The sequence below is a fragment of the Mauremys reevesii genome, linkage group 9, assembly GCF_016161935.1.
Source record: "Mauremys reevesii isolate NIE-2019 linkage group 9, ASM1616193v1, whole genome shotgun sequence".
NCBI lineage: Eukaryota > Metazoa > Chordata > Testudines > Geoemydidae > Mauremys > Mauremys reevesii.
The window spans coordinates 56615294-56630830 of NC_052631.1; the positions used below are offsets into that span (position 1 = coordinate 56615294).

The window sequence follows — 15537 nt, forward strand, 5'->3', positions numbered from 1 at the left end:
GGGGAACCAAGCCCAACCGCCCCCAAAACCATCTTCGGGGTCGAAGCAGAACTTTTGATAGGATGCCCGAGGACGGCCCACCAGTTTCCCTACTGGATCCTTCCCCATTTTTTTCCAGCCGCCTCTCCCATTTCCTCCCTGCCTGGTCCCAGATAACCTCCAACAGCTGGGTCCTCCGCACGGTGGAAGCGGGATACCACCTCCAATTTTGTTCTCCCCCTCCTTCCCACCCTCCCTACCCGTCCCTCTTCAGGGACCCCTCTCACGAGCAATTCCTCTTGCAAGAGGTAGAGACTCTCTTGAGTTTGGGTGCCATAGAGGAGGTGCCAGAAGGCATGAGGGGCAGGGGGTTTTATTCCTGCTATTTCCTAATCCCCAAGGCAAAGGGGGGTCTGCGACCAATCCTAGACCTGCGAGAGCTCAACAGATTTATGGTGAAGCTCAAGTTCCGCATGGTAACCCTGGGGACCATTATCCCTTCCCTGGATCCTGGAGACTGGTATGCCGCTGTCGAAGAAAAACTCAGTTCTCACTTTTTGTTTGGATGCAGCAAAATCAAATACTTTATTATTTCTCCAGTAATTACCATGGAGGGAGAGAGTGCCATAGGACACAGGGTCTGGACTCAGTCTCTCAACTAACAATCACAGCAAAGCTTTTTTTTTTACACACAATTTTTCTATAATAATAATACAAACAAAACAAAAAACACATTTTTATTGTTTATAAGCTTTCTTAGCTCTCACTAGAAAAAAAAACAAAGAAGACTAAGACTGCGCATTTGCTCGTAATAATCTTCACACAATTCATATCTTCTTTCATTATCTTGCTTCCACCAGTCACCAGGTCAACCTAAACAAACTAACTCTAACTAACATTAATTAATCTCTTAAAAACCTCCTAAATTTATTGGGCTACCCTCGATATGAAGGACGCATACTTCCACATTGCCATTTACCCGCCACATCGACGCTACCTTCGCTTTGTCGTCAACCATCAGCACTACCAATTCACGGTGCTCCCCTTCGGCCTCTCTACGGCGCCGAGGGTCTTCACCAAGTGCATGGCTGTGGTCGCTGCAGCCCTCCGCTGTCGTCGAATACACGTCTACCCGTACCTCGACGACTGGCTGGTTCGCGGGACTTCCCAACTGCAGGTGTCTCAGCACATGCGCGTAGTCACAGACCTCTTCGGCAGGCTAGGCCTTATGGTCAACGCCGAAAAGTCTACCCTGACTCCAACTCAGCGGATAGAATTTATTGGAGCAGTGCTGGACTCCAATCTGGCCAGGGCCTGCCTCCCTCTGCCTCGGTTTCAGGCCATGTCTTCGATCATTCGAAGCTTCCAATCCTTCCCGACAACGTCAGTGCGCACCTGCCTCAGCCTGCTAGGTCACATGGCCTCATGCACTTTCGTGACTCTGTACGCGAAACTCCGGCTTCAGCATTTCCAAACATGGCTCGCGTCACTATACCGTCCGCACAGGGACAATATAGACTCGGTGGTCACGATTCCTGGGACAGTCCTCGACTCCCTCAATTGGTGGTTAGACCCTGCGGTGGTTTGCGCAGGGGTACCGTTCCACCCTCCCCAACCCTCCGTAGCGCTGACCACAGACGCATCATCCTTGGGTTGGGGTGCCCACCTCGGGAACCTACACACTCAAGGCCTCTGGTCACCCCACGAGCTGGCCCTACATATCAACGTCAGGGAGCTGAGGGCAGTCCGCCTGGCGTGCCAGACATTTCGAGTCCAACTACAAGGCCGCTGTGTGTCCGTGTTCACGGACAACACGATGACAATGTTCTACATAAACAAGCAGGGTGGGGCGCGTTCCTCCCTACTTTGTCAAGAAGCCATCCAACTGTGGGACTTCTGCATAGCCCACTCTATTCATTTAGTAGCGTCTTTTCTCCCAGGAGTACAGAACACCCTGGCAGATCGCCTCAGCAGGTCATTCCTGTCTCACGAATGGTCGATCCATCCCGATGTCATCCATACAGTTTTCCGGAGGTGGGGCTTTCCCCAAGTAGACCTCTTTGCCTCCAGAGAGAACAGGAAATTCCACATGTTCTGCTCCTACCAGGGACGCTCCCCAGGCTCCCTCTCAGACGCTTTTCTCCTCCCGTGGACGAGACACCTGTTTTATGCCTTCCCACCATTTCCCCTCATTCACAGAGTGCTGCTCAAGCTCCGGAGGGACAGATCCAACCTTATTCTCATTGCTCCAGCATGGCCGAGGCAGCATTGGTACACCCTGCTGTTCGACCTATCAGTGGTGGAGCCAATTCCGCTGCCGTTATGGCCGGATCTCATAATGCAGGACTTCGGCAGGCTTCTGCAGTCCCTTCACCTCACGGCATGGCTCCTGCGTGGTTGACTCAGGCGGAGCGGAGTTGTTCTGCTGCAGTACAGCAGGTGCTTCTGGGGAGCAGGAAACCTTCCACTAGGTCGACTTACCTCACCAAGTGGAAGTGTTTCGCCCTCTGGTGCAATCAGAACGGCTGCGATCCTCATCTGGTGTCTGTCCCAAAGATATTGGACTACCTTTGGTCCCTCAAGGAGCAGGGCCTTGCGGTCTCCTCCTTAAAGGTGCACCTGGCGGCTATCTCGGCCTTCCGGCCAGGCGAAGATGGCCGTTCTATTTTTTCTAACCAGATGGTTTCCCGGTTCCTTAAGGGACTAGAACGGTTGTACCCACAGATCCAGTGCCCGGCCCCTACCTGGGACTTAAACCTGGTCTTAGCCAAACTTATGGGGCCCCCTTTCGAGCCTATGGCCACGTGTTCCCTTTTATCTCTCTCCTGGAAGACGGCCTTCCTCGTTGCTATCACTTTGGCGAGGCGAGTCTCAGAACTTCGCGCCCTGACGGTGGAACCACCTTATACGATCTTCCACAAAGACAAGGTGCACCTCCGACCACACCCCTCTTTTCTCCCCAAGGTGGTGTCTGCTTTTCATGTAAACCAGGACATCTTCCTCCTGGTTTTCTTCCCGAAACTGCACTCATCGCGCCGGGAACAGCACCTTCATACTTTGGACGTCTGTAGGGCTCTAGTCTTTTATATAGAGCGGACAAAACCCTTTCGACGTTCGCCCCAGCTCTTTGTGGCAGTGGCGGACCGCATGAAGGGCATGCCAGTCTCGTCCCAGGGGATCTCGTCTTGGGTGACATCCTGTATCAAGACATGCTACGAGCTCGCTCATGTTCAGGCTAGCCACCTTACTGCTCACTCCACAAGAGCACAGGCCTCTTCTGCCACCTTCCTGGCCCATGTCCCCATCCAGGAAATCTGTCGGGCAGCTACCTGGTCTTCGGTTCACACCTTTGCTTCCCACTATGCATTGGTACAACAATCCAGAGACGATACAGCCTTCGGCTCAGCAGACTTACACTCTGCCACGTCTCTCTCCGACCCCACCGCCTAGGTAAGGCTTGGGAATCACCTAACTGGAATGCATATGAGCAATCACTCGAAGAAGAAAAGACGGTTACTCACCGTTGTAACTGTTGTTCTTCGAGATGTGTTGCTCATATCCATTCCAGACCCGCCCTCCTTCCCCACTGTCGGAGTAGCTGGCAAGAAGGAACTGAGGAGCGGATGGGTCAGCAGGGGTATATATCTGGCGCTATAGCGGTGCCACTCCAGGGGGCGCCCAGCCGACCCACCGAGTGTTGCTAGGGTAAAAATCTTCCGACGAGTGTGCACGCGGCGTGCACACACCTAACTGGAATGGATATGAGCAACACATCTCGAAGAACAACAGTTACAATGGTGAGTAACCGTCTTTTCTCAGGAGTCCTTGGGAAACTACTGGGCCCTCATATCTATTATATCATATCCTGGGCCCAGGACAGCTCAGAAGAACAATCTGCTGTCCATACACTGGCTAAAGTAATCAACATGATACATTAGCTCATCCTTTTTACCCTTCTCTTGTGAAACATTCTCTAATCTTCATGGGAGGGAATCTGGCGGGAGGGCAAGAGGTCACAAGTGTCACATTAATGGAAGTGACTGTGTGTTATCTGCAGTACTGCAGCTCAGGCTAAGAGTGCCAGCCTCCCCCGCTTCTCCTCCGGATACAAGATGACAACTGAGGATTACAAGAAACTGTGAGTGTACCAAGAGGAGCAGTGCACTGCTTATCCAACTGCAGGGCCTCGCCTGGTGCATTCGCCTGCATGGTGGAGCCACCTGCTCAGCCAGGCTGATCGCTTGGCTTGCTGAACATTCCACTGCCCTTCATTTTAAAAGAAGTTACTGTGTGGAGCTTCCTTCTGCATGGGGTGAATTTTGTTCTTAGTAAACCCAGTTGGGACAGGAGTCAGAAGCCTCCAAACTACCACAAGAGATGCTTGCTTTGCAGTATCTGTGGCCTGTCTGAAAGCAAGAAATGCAGAAATCTCGTGTCCGGGCCTGCTGCCAGGCCACTGCCTGACTTTTCTGATCAAAGCAGGTTCTGGCTGAGCATTCAGCATTATCATCTGTTGAGGCTCAAGCCCTGTAAATCAGAAAACCTGGACAGGGATATGTTTTCACCATTGTGCATGGAAAATAAAAGTGCCTCTCCCATGAATGAGGGTCAGGATTCTGGTGCCCTCCTTTAGGTGCTATACTGACGTCTACCCGTAAGTCATCTCATCATCTATGCTCACCTGGCTAAGGCTGCTTCAAAGTCTGTTATCCAGTGCCCATTGCTTTAAATTCTTTTATGACTAAGTACAAAAGCAAAGCCATTAACATAGTTCTCTTCTTCTCTTGGATTCAGGGCTCCATTCAATGTCAGGCAAATATCAGTGGAGTCAGATGAAGAGAAACCAGCCTTTTCCCCAGATGAACATAAGAAGAGGTACAAACTGCTGCAGCCAACATCTTTCCATGCAGGGGTTTTGGGGATTCAATAGACACAACAGAAAGTATCTTTTCATCTTCTCTACCAGCATCATGTGGGTCAAGTTTATGAAAACTTTAGCTGAGCCAGCAGGGGCGGCTCTATGTTTTGGCCGCATGACTGCAGAGGACCGCTGGTCCCGCGTGGCTCAGCTGGACATGACTGCGGCTGCGGACGGTTCGCGGGTCCGGCGGCTCCGCTTGAGCTGCCGCAGTCATGCCTGCGGGAGGTCCAGCCGAGCCGCGGGACGAGCGCCCCCTCCGCAGTCATGCCTGCGGCAGGTCCAGTCGTCCCGGGGCTCCGGTGGACCGCCCGCAGGCATGACTGCGGCAGGTCCGCCGGCCCAGCCTGCCGCCCCCCCGGCGGCAGGGGACGGGCCGCTCCTCAGCTCGCAGCGGCAGGATGAGCTGGGGCCCCAGCCTTTTGCCGCCCCCTAGATTTTGCCGCCCTAGGCACCAGCTTGTTTTGCTGGTGCCTAGAGCCGCCCCTGTGAGCCAGTCAGAATAATAATGCATTTCTATATACAGTGCATCAATGCCCCCAGGCCTCTGGGCCCCTAACAAAATATAATTAAAAGCCTGACATGATTCAAAATGACAGTATGGCCCAATTAATTTCCTAGCGAGTGAGAGGAGGTGGGGAACCCATCAGCTACATACAGTCTATGTGAATTGATTGAAAAAATGGTGTAAAGACTCAGGATTATCCTGGAAGTAAAGTGAGCAAGCCCCTTTCTGTAGCCAGACCTGGGCTCCAGAATTCTAAGTCTGGATATTTTTGCATTTGGATCTAAATCCAGATCTGAACTTCCATAGCTCAGGCCAAGCTCTAGCTTTCACATCACTTCCTCTGTAAGGCAGGACTTCCTGGAACACTGCCTCAGAAGCAGCGAATCAGAGTTCCTGACACTTGAAATAATATTTTCAGAAGTACCTTTTTCTGGCATGGGACTTTAGGAATGGAAACATATATTTTGGAAGACTTGTTGAAAGGCTCTGGGTAAGGATAAAAGAGGTAAAAAACAATGGTGATGTCATAGTAGGCCTTGACCACCTAACCAAGAAAAAGAGGTGAATGAGGCTTTTTTTAAACAACTAACAAAATCATCCAAAGCACGGGACTTGGTGGTGATGGGGGACTTCAACTGCTCAGAACTACATCTGTTGGGAAAATAACACAGATTATCCAGCAAGTTCTTGGAATGTATTGAAGACACTTTTTTATTTCTGAAGGTGGAGAAAGCTACTAGGGGAGAGGCTATTCTAGATTTTATTTTGACGAATAAGGAGGAACTGGTTGAGAATTTGAAAATGGAGGCAGTTTGGGTGAAAGGAACCATGAAATGGTAGAGTTCATGATTATAAGGAATGGTAGGAAGGAGAAGAGAAAATAAAGACAATAAATTTCAAGAAGGCAGACTTTATCAAACTCGGGGAGTTGGTAAGTAAGATCCCATGGGAAACAAGTCTAAGGGGGAAAACAATTGAAAACAGTTGGCAGTTTTTCAAAGAGACATTATTAAGGGCACAAAAGCAAACTATCCCACTATGTAGGAAAGATAGGAAGTATGGCAAGAGACCACCTGGCTTAACCAGAAGATCTTCAATGATCTAAAAATCAAAAAGGAGTCCTACAAAAAGTGCAAACTAGGTGAAATTACAAAGGATGAATATAAACAAATAACACAAGTAGGTAGGGACAAAATTAGAAAGGCCAAGGCACAAAACAAGATCAAACAAGCTAGACATAAATGGTAACAAGAAACCATTTTACAAATACATTCGAAGCAAGAGGAAGACCAAGGACAGGGTAGGGATGTTACTCAATGAGGGGGAAAAGACAATAACAGAAAATGTGGAAATGGCAGAGGTGCTTATTGACTTGTTTGTTTTGGTTTTCACCAAGAAGATTGGTGGTGATTGAACTTCTAACATAGTGAATGCCAGTGAAAATGAGGTAGAATCAGAGGCTAAAATAGGAAAGAACAAGTTAAAAATTACTTAGATGTCTTCAAATCATCAGGGCCTGATGAAATGCATCCTAGAATACTCAAGTAGCTGACTGAGTTGATATTTGAGCCATTATCCATTATCTTTGAAAAGTCATGGAAGACAGGAGACATTCTAGAAGACTGGAAAAGGGCAAATATAGTGTCAATCTATAAAAAGGGAAATAAGGACAACCCGAGGAATTACAGACCAGTTAGCTTAACTTCTGTACCCGGAAAGATAATAGAGCAAATAATTAAATAATCAATTTGCAAGCATCTAGAAGATAATAAGGTGATAAGTAACAGCATGGATTTGTGAAGAACAAATTGTGTCATATCAACCTGATAGCTTTCTTTGACAGGGTAACAAGCTTTGTGGATAGGGGGCAAGTGGTAGATGTGGTATATCTTGACTTTAGTAAAGTTTTTGATACTATCTCACCTGACTTTCTCATAAACAAATTAGGGAAATGCAACCTAGATGGAGCTACTATAAGGTGGGTGAATAACTGGTTGGAAAGCCATACCCAGAAAGTAGTTATCAGTGGTTTACAGTCATGCAGAAGGGCATAACGAGTGGGGTCCTGCAGGGATCAGTTCTTGGGCCAGTTTTGTTCAATATCTTTATCGATTTAGATAATGGCATAGGGAGTACACTTACAAAGTTTGCGGATGATACCAAGCTGGGAGGGGTTGCAAGTGCTTTGGAGGATAGGGTTATAATTCAAAATGATCTGGACAAACTGGAGAAATGGTCTGAGGTAAACAGTATGATGTTTAATTAAGACAAATGCAGAGTGCTCCACTTAGGAAGGAACAATCAGTTGTACACATACAAAATGGGAAATGGCTGCCTAGGAAGGAGTAAGACGGAAAGGGATCTTGGGGTCATAGTGGACCACAAGCTAAATATGAGTCAACAGTGTAACACTGCTGCAAAAAAAGCGAACATCATTCTGGGATGTATTAGCAGGAGTGTGGTAAGCAAGACATGAAAAATAATTCTTCTGCTCTACTCCACACTGATTAGGCCTCAACTGGAGTATTGTGTCCAGTTCTGGGTGCCACATTTCAGGAAAGATATGGACAAATTGGAGAAAGTCCAGAGAAGAGCAACAAAAATGATTAAAAGTCTAGAAAACATGTCCTGTGAGAGAAGATTGAAAAAAACTGGGTTTGTTTAATCTGGAAAAGAGAAGATTGAGAGGGGACATGACATTAGTTTTCAGGTACATAATAGGTTGTTACAAGGAAGGAGAAAAATTGTTCTTCTTAACCTCTGAGGATAGGACAAGAAGCAATGGGCTTGAACTGCAGCCAGAGAGGTTTAGGTTGGACATTAGGAAAAATTTCCTAACTGTCAGGGTGGTTAAGCACTGGAACAAATTGCTTAGGGAGGTTGCGGAATCTCCATCATTGGAGATTTTTAAGAGCAGGTTAGACAAACACCCCTCAGGGCTGGTCTAGATAATACTTAGTCCTGCCGTGAGTGGAGAGGACTGGACTAGATGACCTCTCGAGGTCCCTTGCAGTTCTGTGATTTTGCCCACATTCCACTGTGGGCAAAAAACTGAGGTTGGCAGCACCCCATCCACATTTAGTGGTACCAAAATCTTCAAATGAATCTGTATAGACACACCTGGTCCATTCAGCAATCCAGCTGTGAAGCCCAGGCCCCACACTCTGTATTTGCATTGTTTTATTATGTACCATATTGCAACCTTTCATTGCCTTTGGACAGTAATCCCCTTGAGCTAGGGACTCTATTGATTGCTTGGCACATATCACCCATTGCACAGAGCTACATACACACCTAGCACAGTATAAATAGTATGAAGGCGGGAATTGATACCTGACCACCACAGTGATGGGAACAGAATAAATGGACAGATAGGCCATTGTTACTACCCTTAGCTCTTGCTTGATTTATGTTCTTTCCAGCGGAGTCTGGTACAAGCCTTCAGTGACTCATTCACCTCTAGCCCCTACCATCTCAGTCTCCTGCCTCCCAGCTTCATCACTGGAATGTGCTCTTTTTACTCCTGAGGGCATTCTGTGCCAAAAAAAATTAAAATTCTGTCAACAATATTTTAAAATTCTACAAATTTTATTTGTCAAATAAATACAGAGGCTCCAGCATGGCATTGGGAGCACAGGGCACTGGTTGCACAGAGGTAGGAGATCACTGTGTAGCTCCCCCTCCCACCCCCAGGACATGGACTCAGCAATAAGGCTGCACCCAACCTTGACACAGTGCAAGGACTGACCGGGCCTGCCCCAGTAACACCCCAGAGCCCTGCCCCTCCGTGCCAGGTGCACTAGGTATGGGCAGGCAGGATCCAAGTGTGGAGAGGCTTAGTGTGGGGGGAATCCAGGTGTGGGTTGAGAGGGTCGTGTGTGGGGCAATCTGGGTGCAAGCGGCTCAGTGGGGGATCGGGGTGCTGGGTGGATCTAGATGCACAGGGGCTTACTTGGGGGGTTCTGGGTGCAACGGTGATGGAACTCTGCAGGAGGATCCAGGTGAAGGTGGTTAGAGCTCAGCAGTGGAGTCTGAGTGTAGGGGGGATAGAGGTCAGCAGGGGGATCTTGGTTTGGGGGGCTCAGTGCGGAGAGCCAGATGCTGGGGGAGTGGGGCTTATTGGGGTTGGGACCCAGGTGCAGCTGTTTGGGGCTCGGTAGGTTGGGGATCCGGGTGCTGGTGGCTCATCAGGGTGGTCCAGGTACAGGGGGAGTGGGGCTCTTTGGGGAGGGGGGTTCTGGGTGCGGTGTAGGTGAGGCTTGGTGGGAGGGTCTGGGTATGAGGGGGTCTGGATGCATGGGGGTTGGATGGATGGGGGATCAGCTCTCTGTACAGTGATCTCTCCCGCTGCAGCTGAGGAACGATTGGTGCAGGAAGAGCTGGGGGGGGGGGAAGGGAATCTGGGGGAGGGCTGACATGGCCCCGGATGCCATGAAGGGGAAGAAGAACTTCCATCCTTCCCAACCCAGCTGGGACTAGCAGCTGAGCCCGGCACAGGGAAGGAGCCACCAGCCATATCTTCCCCAGTCCCGCCCCTGCCCCACAGTGATTTACCTCTCTGTCAGCTGCCCTGTGCACCCGAAACATACTGCTGGGGAGGGTCACATGACCGCTTTTGTGGCTTCCCTTTGCTTCCCTGTCAGAAAGTCATTTTTCTGTGGGGAAACAAAGAAACCTGCAGGGGACATAAATTCTGCGTCTGCGCAGTGGCGTAGAATTCCCCCAGGGGTATCTCTTCCTTCCTTTCCAGGACAGAGGCAGCCAACAGTGTACTGAGGCGCACAGCCAGCAGGGAGCGCTCTTACGTCCTCTCTGCTGCCAAGAAAAGCAATGGGTGAGTCTCATGGGAGGGGTGAACAGAAAGGGAAACTATTAGCAAATGTTTCACAGGGACTTATGGGCCTGATCCATTGAAGGCAATGTGAATCTTTCCATTGGCTTCTATTGGCTTTGAATCAAGTCCTAACTGAGAAAAGTCCAAGGAACTGCAGAACTGGGCATATTCACTGAAGGACCTTTGAAGTGTTTCCCATCCGAGAGGGAAAGGAGCAAAAGGAAAGAAAAACAGCCTGAAATCTTTGAAAAAAATATTCCTAACTGTCTAGAACCCACAACTAAGACCCATATTTTCAGGCCTGGCTGCTCAGAACATCCCAAGCACCTGTTTTCTCCAGCCCAGCTTTATTGCACCCTGGAGAGAGGGGCAGGGGCAGAAGGGGCTTGTAAACATTGGTATGGGCCAAGGAATCTCCCACAAAGAAATTGGATTCCAAGCAGGATTTGCATCAAGTTTAGATAAGCTCCTTGGGGCAGGGACTGTCTTTTACCATATGTTATGAGCCCCCATCTCAGCGGCAGCTCCAGTAACAGTAGTAGTGTAAGTATGCAGGAGATACTACTGGTGTAGGAAGCTCCTCTAGCCACCTCTCCCCTGGGAGTTGTAAAGGTCAGTTCTACTGGTCAAAATAAGATTGATCTTCCAGGACAAGTGACTGCAATTTTTGCAGCTTAAAGGACATCTTTTTCCCTCTTGGTCTAACTCTGGGTGGCACAATGAGGTGGCAGGGAGGCTGGCAGTGCCTGTGAGGAAATGGGAGAAGCAAAGAAGGAATGTGCCACAACAGTGACATAAGATGGTGTAATTTACACAAGGGCAATAAGATAGTGTACCTTGCACTGATTTGGAATTCAGCTGGTGTGCAAAACAAATGCCGTATATGTGGCTAGGAGACAGAAGGATTTTGTGTGTAACAAGAAAAAAACTACTAAAAGAAAGGTGTAAAATAAGAGTGGGTGGCTTTATTTTACACCTTCTTATCAGATGCTTTTCCTGTTTTTGTCCCCTAGGTGTGTAAGTTACATTGGTTTTGTATACCCACTCACTGCTAAATCTGTGCGAACTGCATTACATGGCCCTATATGTAAAATAGCATCATCCTTCAGGTCTCTGTTGAATTTGTCTCAGCACTTCCTGTGAGAACTGCCCACATGCCAGGTTTGCTCACTGGCTTCATGCAATCTTTGCCCTTGTATCTCCTTTACAGAAGCCCAACACAAGAAGTACCACCCTTCATTGCCAAGAGGTGAGTCTCTGGCTCTGTGCCCCAAAAATTACAGTAGAACTCCCCTTCTATGGTACCATCTCAGTGTAGTGGTTTCTACTAAGGGCTAGGGTTTGGCATTTCCGTCTGGTGTAAAATTGGAGGCAGGGAAAATGCCTAGATAGGCTGGACCCATCTATCTGGGCTGACTTATACTGGCACTGGAAAGCTCCTCGTGGGATGAACACGGTGACTTAGGCTATCTCTACACTGGCACTTTCATCATTACAACTTTTTTCACTCAGGGGTGTGAAAAAACACCCCCCTGAACAACAAAAGTTTTAACAACAAAAAGCACAGGAGTGGACAGGACTTTGTTAGCGGAAGCTGCGCTCTCATCCTTGAAACTACCACCCTTCATTGTAGGTGGCCTTATTTTGTCGCCAGGAGACAAAATGGCTATACAGTGCACCTTACAACAGCGTGGCTGTACGCTTACAATAGCGTGGCAGCTGTTGTAAGGTACGCTGTGTAGACATAGCCCTAGATATTGAACTGGAAGATGACAGCCATGGATTGTCAGGAATCCTGGAACTGTGGTTGGGAGATCCTGGGGACCCACTTCCCTTCTTCTTCAAGAAGAGATTGACCCCTGCAATCAGGGCCACCATTGGGCTTTTAGCTTCCTGAGCAGTCAGTCCCATACAAAGAAAGACTATCAAGGTGAGGGTAAAGGCTTGCTTCACTCAGCCAGTTAACAACATATTCATTGTTAAGTCCAGCTGTGGACTCTAGGGACAGAAGCAAAATTTGACCCTAAGATGAGCAGAGAAAAATTCTACAGCATGAGGGGAGATGAAATAAAATGTTTGAACAAGTGTGTGTGCATGTGTGTGGAATGATGTAATGTTTGTGTCTTTATTTTTCATCCTGAAAGGGTTGAGATTGAGGAGGAAGGAGGACGGCACATGCAGAGTCAGACCCTTCTGACTTCATCAAGGTTTGGTCTTGGTGGCAAAAGGTAGTGTCCCTGACTCTGGATTACTGTGTGTGTGTTTGGGATGGGGTCCATTTTCCAGCTTGTCTTCCTGTGTGACACTGAAGATAGTTGCTGGTGAAAGGTGACAGTCATTCTGACCACAGTTGATGATGGAGGGTCCCTTCCCACAAGAAGCACCAAGGATGGCTATGGCTGGAGATGGTACAGTAGGCAGGGTAGACCAGAATTCTGAGGTGGCACTGAGCATTCTCTCTCTGAGGTGGTTGGCTAGCTCACATACTCAGGGTTTAACTGTCCACCATATGTGGAGTTGGAAAGGAATTCTCCTCCAGATCAGATCAGCAGTGAGCTTGGGTGGGTTTTTCGTTCCTCTGCACTGTGGGGATGCAGGTCACTTGCCAGGATTATCTGGGTGTCTCTCACTTCATCATTTCCCTGCCAATGCAGGGTTTTGGGCACTGGTGCACCCTAGTCCCTTTTATTCTCTGCCTGTGGCACATAATAGTCTAGTCTCCTGTGATCTCCTCTACTTTGGTCTCATTTTGGGTTTAGTGTGTGGGTGCTGGGTGAGGCTGGTGGCTTGTGTTCTATGGGAGGTTAGAATAGATGATCTAGTGGGCCCTTCTGGCCTTAAACTCTGTTACAACCTTGGCCACCCCTGCTGAAGAGGAGAGGGGGCCAAAAGAAACAGGTCAACTAATTCTAGGGGACAAAAGGGCAGGGGTGGGAATGGGGCCAAAGTAGGGTGACCAGACAGCACGTGTGAAAAATCGGGACAGGGGGTGAGGGGTAATAGGAGCCTATATAAGAAAAAGATCCAAAAATTGGGACTGTCTCTATAAAATTGGGACATCTGGTCACCCTAGCCCAAAGGGAGCCATTCCTTACTTTTCCTAATGGGCTCCCAACTGCCCCCAGCAAGCTGTACACCTGCCAATCACAGTGGGAGAGTGCTTTGAGTTTGAGTCACTGTGGCTCCCTCCAGTGCTGCACCAGAGCCCAGGCACAAAAGTAGCTAAAAAGCCAGACAAGGAGCTTCCCAGGTAAGATCATGCACACACTCTAAACTCACGTAATCACTATGAAGTGTCAAGACCACATGCAATGAACTTCAGGAACATTGGAGCTCCATTTTGATTCCTGTGGGAAGAGGGGAAGTGATCAGATCCAGAAGAACAGTTTATTCAGTATTTCAGAAGTGTTCGTTGCATTGCTGCAGGGAGCAGACCTTCACTCCATGTGCACGCATTTCTATCTGGCATGGAGTGTTCAGTGCAGTGCTGGGTGTCTTGGAAAGCATGGGGGCATACACACTTGATCTTGTGTTTTATTAATTATTATTTATTGTGATTATCAGTGACAAAGTGGATGAGGAGAAGCCTGTTGGGACTTCTCCAGGTGAAGCAACAACATCCAAACCCACTCTGGCTACAGGCAGAAGGTAGAATTGCTGTGTAGTTTGTTACATTAAATGAGCCTGCATGCCAGTGGGTGCTCCCAACTCATATGTACTTTGTGTGGCCGGTGGTGCCACTTGCTATGCTATTGCCTTCACTAATTCCACTGAGGAAGGAGTGGTTCCTCTCAGCATTGAGAAAGAAGCTGCTCTGCCCAATGAGGAAGCAGTGAGGCACTTAGTTTGTTTTACCCAGGAGTAGATGGGGGCTGCCAGCTTCCCCATATTCAGATCTCCTCTGCCCCAATCTCAGTTATACCCGCCGGTCCAGCTGAGAAGGCTTGCTACCCATTTCTTTTATACAGACCTCCTCTGGCCTAGGTTATACCCTTTGTCTGTTTCAGAGATCCTTCTGTCCTTTCCTCAGATTCAGACTTCCATGGGTGGAAGAAACTCATTTGCTTACTATGTCCCATGTTAGTGGAGTTCTCTTCCCTCTCATGTTCACTGCTCAGAAGTTGTTTGCTATGATTTGGTTGGATCAAAACAGGCTTCCGACCTATTTATTTGGTCTTTCCTTTTAAATTCTGTCTTCCTTTGCTATATGAAACTTCAATAACTATAGAGGACTTGGATGTACCATATGAGTTTGTGGTAGCATGTCCAGTTAATTGCAACTTTCTTTCTATATTCATCAGTGAAGAAAGAGTTATAAATGTCCCCAAGCCAATGCCTCAGAGTGAAATAAAGTTGAGAGTCACCTCCTCCCCAGAGAAAAGGTAAAGTTCAGACTGTGTTGATGTTCCCTTAGTCAAGGTCCATGAATATATCTCCCTGTCTCATTATTGCAGTGAATGCATGATCATAGAGCACTGGCCATGGTGGGAGTTATCTGACATGGCCACTCCTACCAGTGCAATCATTCTGTGTGTGGGATAGTCTCCCAAAAGACAGAGGGGATCGCTGTTACCTGAGTTAGGCAGGGCAAAGAGTGAAGAAAGATTACACTGTAGGGAACAATTGGCAGAGCGAGAAAATAGACACAGCAGCTGAACAGGTCCATGGTGGCTCTGATTCATATGATTAGCTTGAGCAGAGTGGACTATCCCCCAGTATATCTCTCTGTTTTTTCCTATGCACCCCTGTATTATATTTCAGTAAGTTATATTAGGCTACAGTACAAGTACTACATAGTGAGTCTTACTTTTGGTTTTTTGTTACTAGTGACAAACCAGTTAAAGAGGAGCCTGACCTGATCTCCTGGGATGAATCGATTCCAAAAGCCACCACCATTTCCACAGGGGAAAGGTAGAGTCTGTATGAAACAACTTCCCTCCTCCTGCAGTGAAATGAGCGTTGTGCAGAGAGTGAAATAGATGCTGTAAAACTCACATAGGCCCAACAGTAAAGCCTGGTCTACACTACGCGTTTAAACCAGTTTTAGGAGCGTAAAACCGATTTAACGCCACAACCGTCCACACTAAGAGGCCCTTTATATCGGTATAAAGGGCTCTTTAAACCGGTTTCTGTACTCCTCCCTAACGAGAGGAGTAGGGCTAATATCGGTATTACCATATCAGATTGGGGTTAGTGTGGCCGCAGATCGATGCTATTGGCCTCCGGGCGGTATCCCACAGTGCACCACTGACCGCTCTGGACAGCAATCTGAACTCGGATGCAGTGGCCAGGTAGACA

The 15537-nt window shown here is 48.2% G+C and overlaps 1 protein-coding gene across 11 annotated transcripts in view; it reads left to right on the forward strand.

Moving 5' to 3' along the window:
- ZNF185 (zinc finger protein 185 with LIM domain) overlaps positions 1–15537 on the forward strand; it is a 139317-nt gene that overhangs the window by 59885 nt on the left and 63895 nt on the right. For 9 of the 11 annotated variants that reach the window (XM_039486982.1, XM_039486987.1, XM_039486990.1 and 6 more), the window contains exons 7-14: positions 4037–4117; positions 4774–4854; positions 10156–10239; positions 11450–11488; positions 12384–12467; positions 13804–13887; positions 14541–14621; positions 15067–15150. In XM_039486982.1, coding sequence (XP_039342916.1) covers positions 4037–4117; positions 4774–4854; positions 10156–10239; positions 11450–11488; positions 12384–12467; positions 13804–13887; positions 14541–14621; positions 15067–15150 — 618 coding nt within the window. The remainder of the gene's footprint in view (positions 1–4036; positions 4118–4773; positions 4855–10155; positions 10240–11449; positions 11489–12383; positions 12468–13803; positions 13888–14540; positions 14622–15066; positions 15151–15537) is intronic. The other 2 variants (XM_039486986.1, XM_039486988.1) reach the window with 2 other exon arrangements.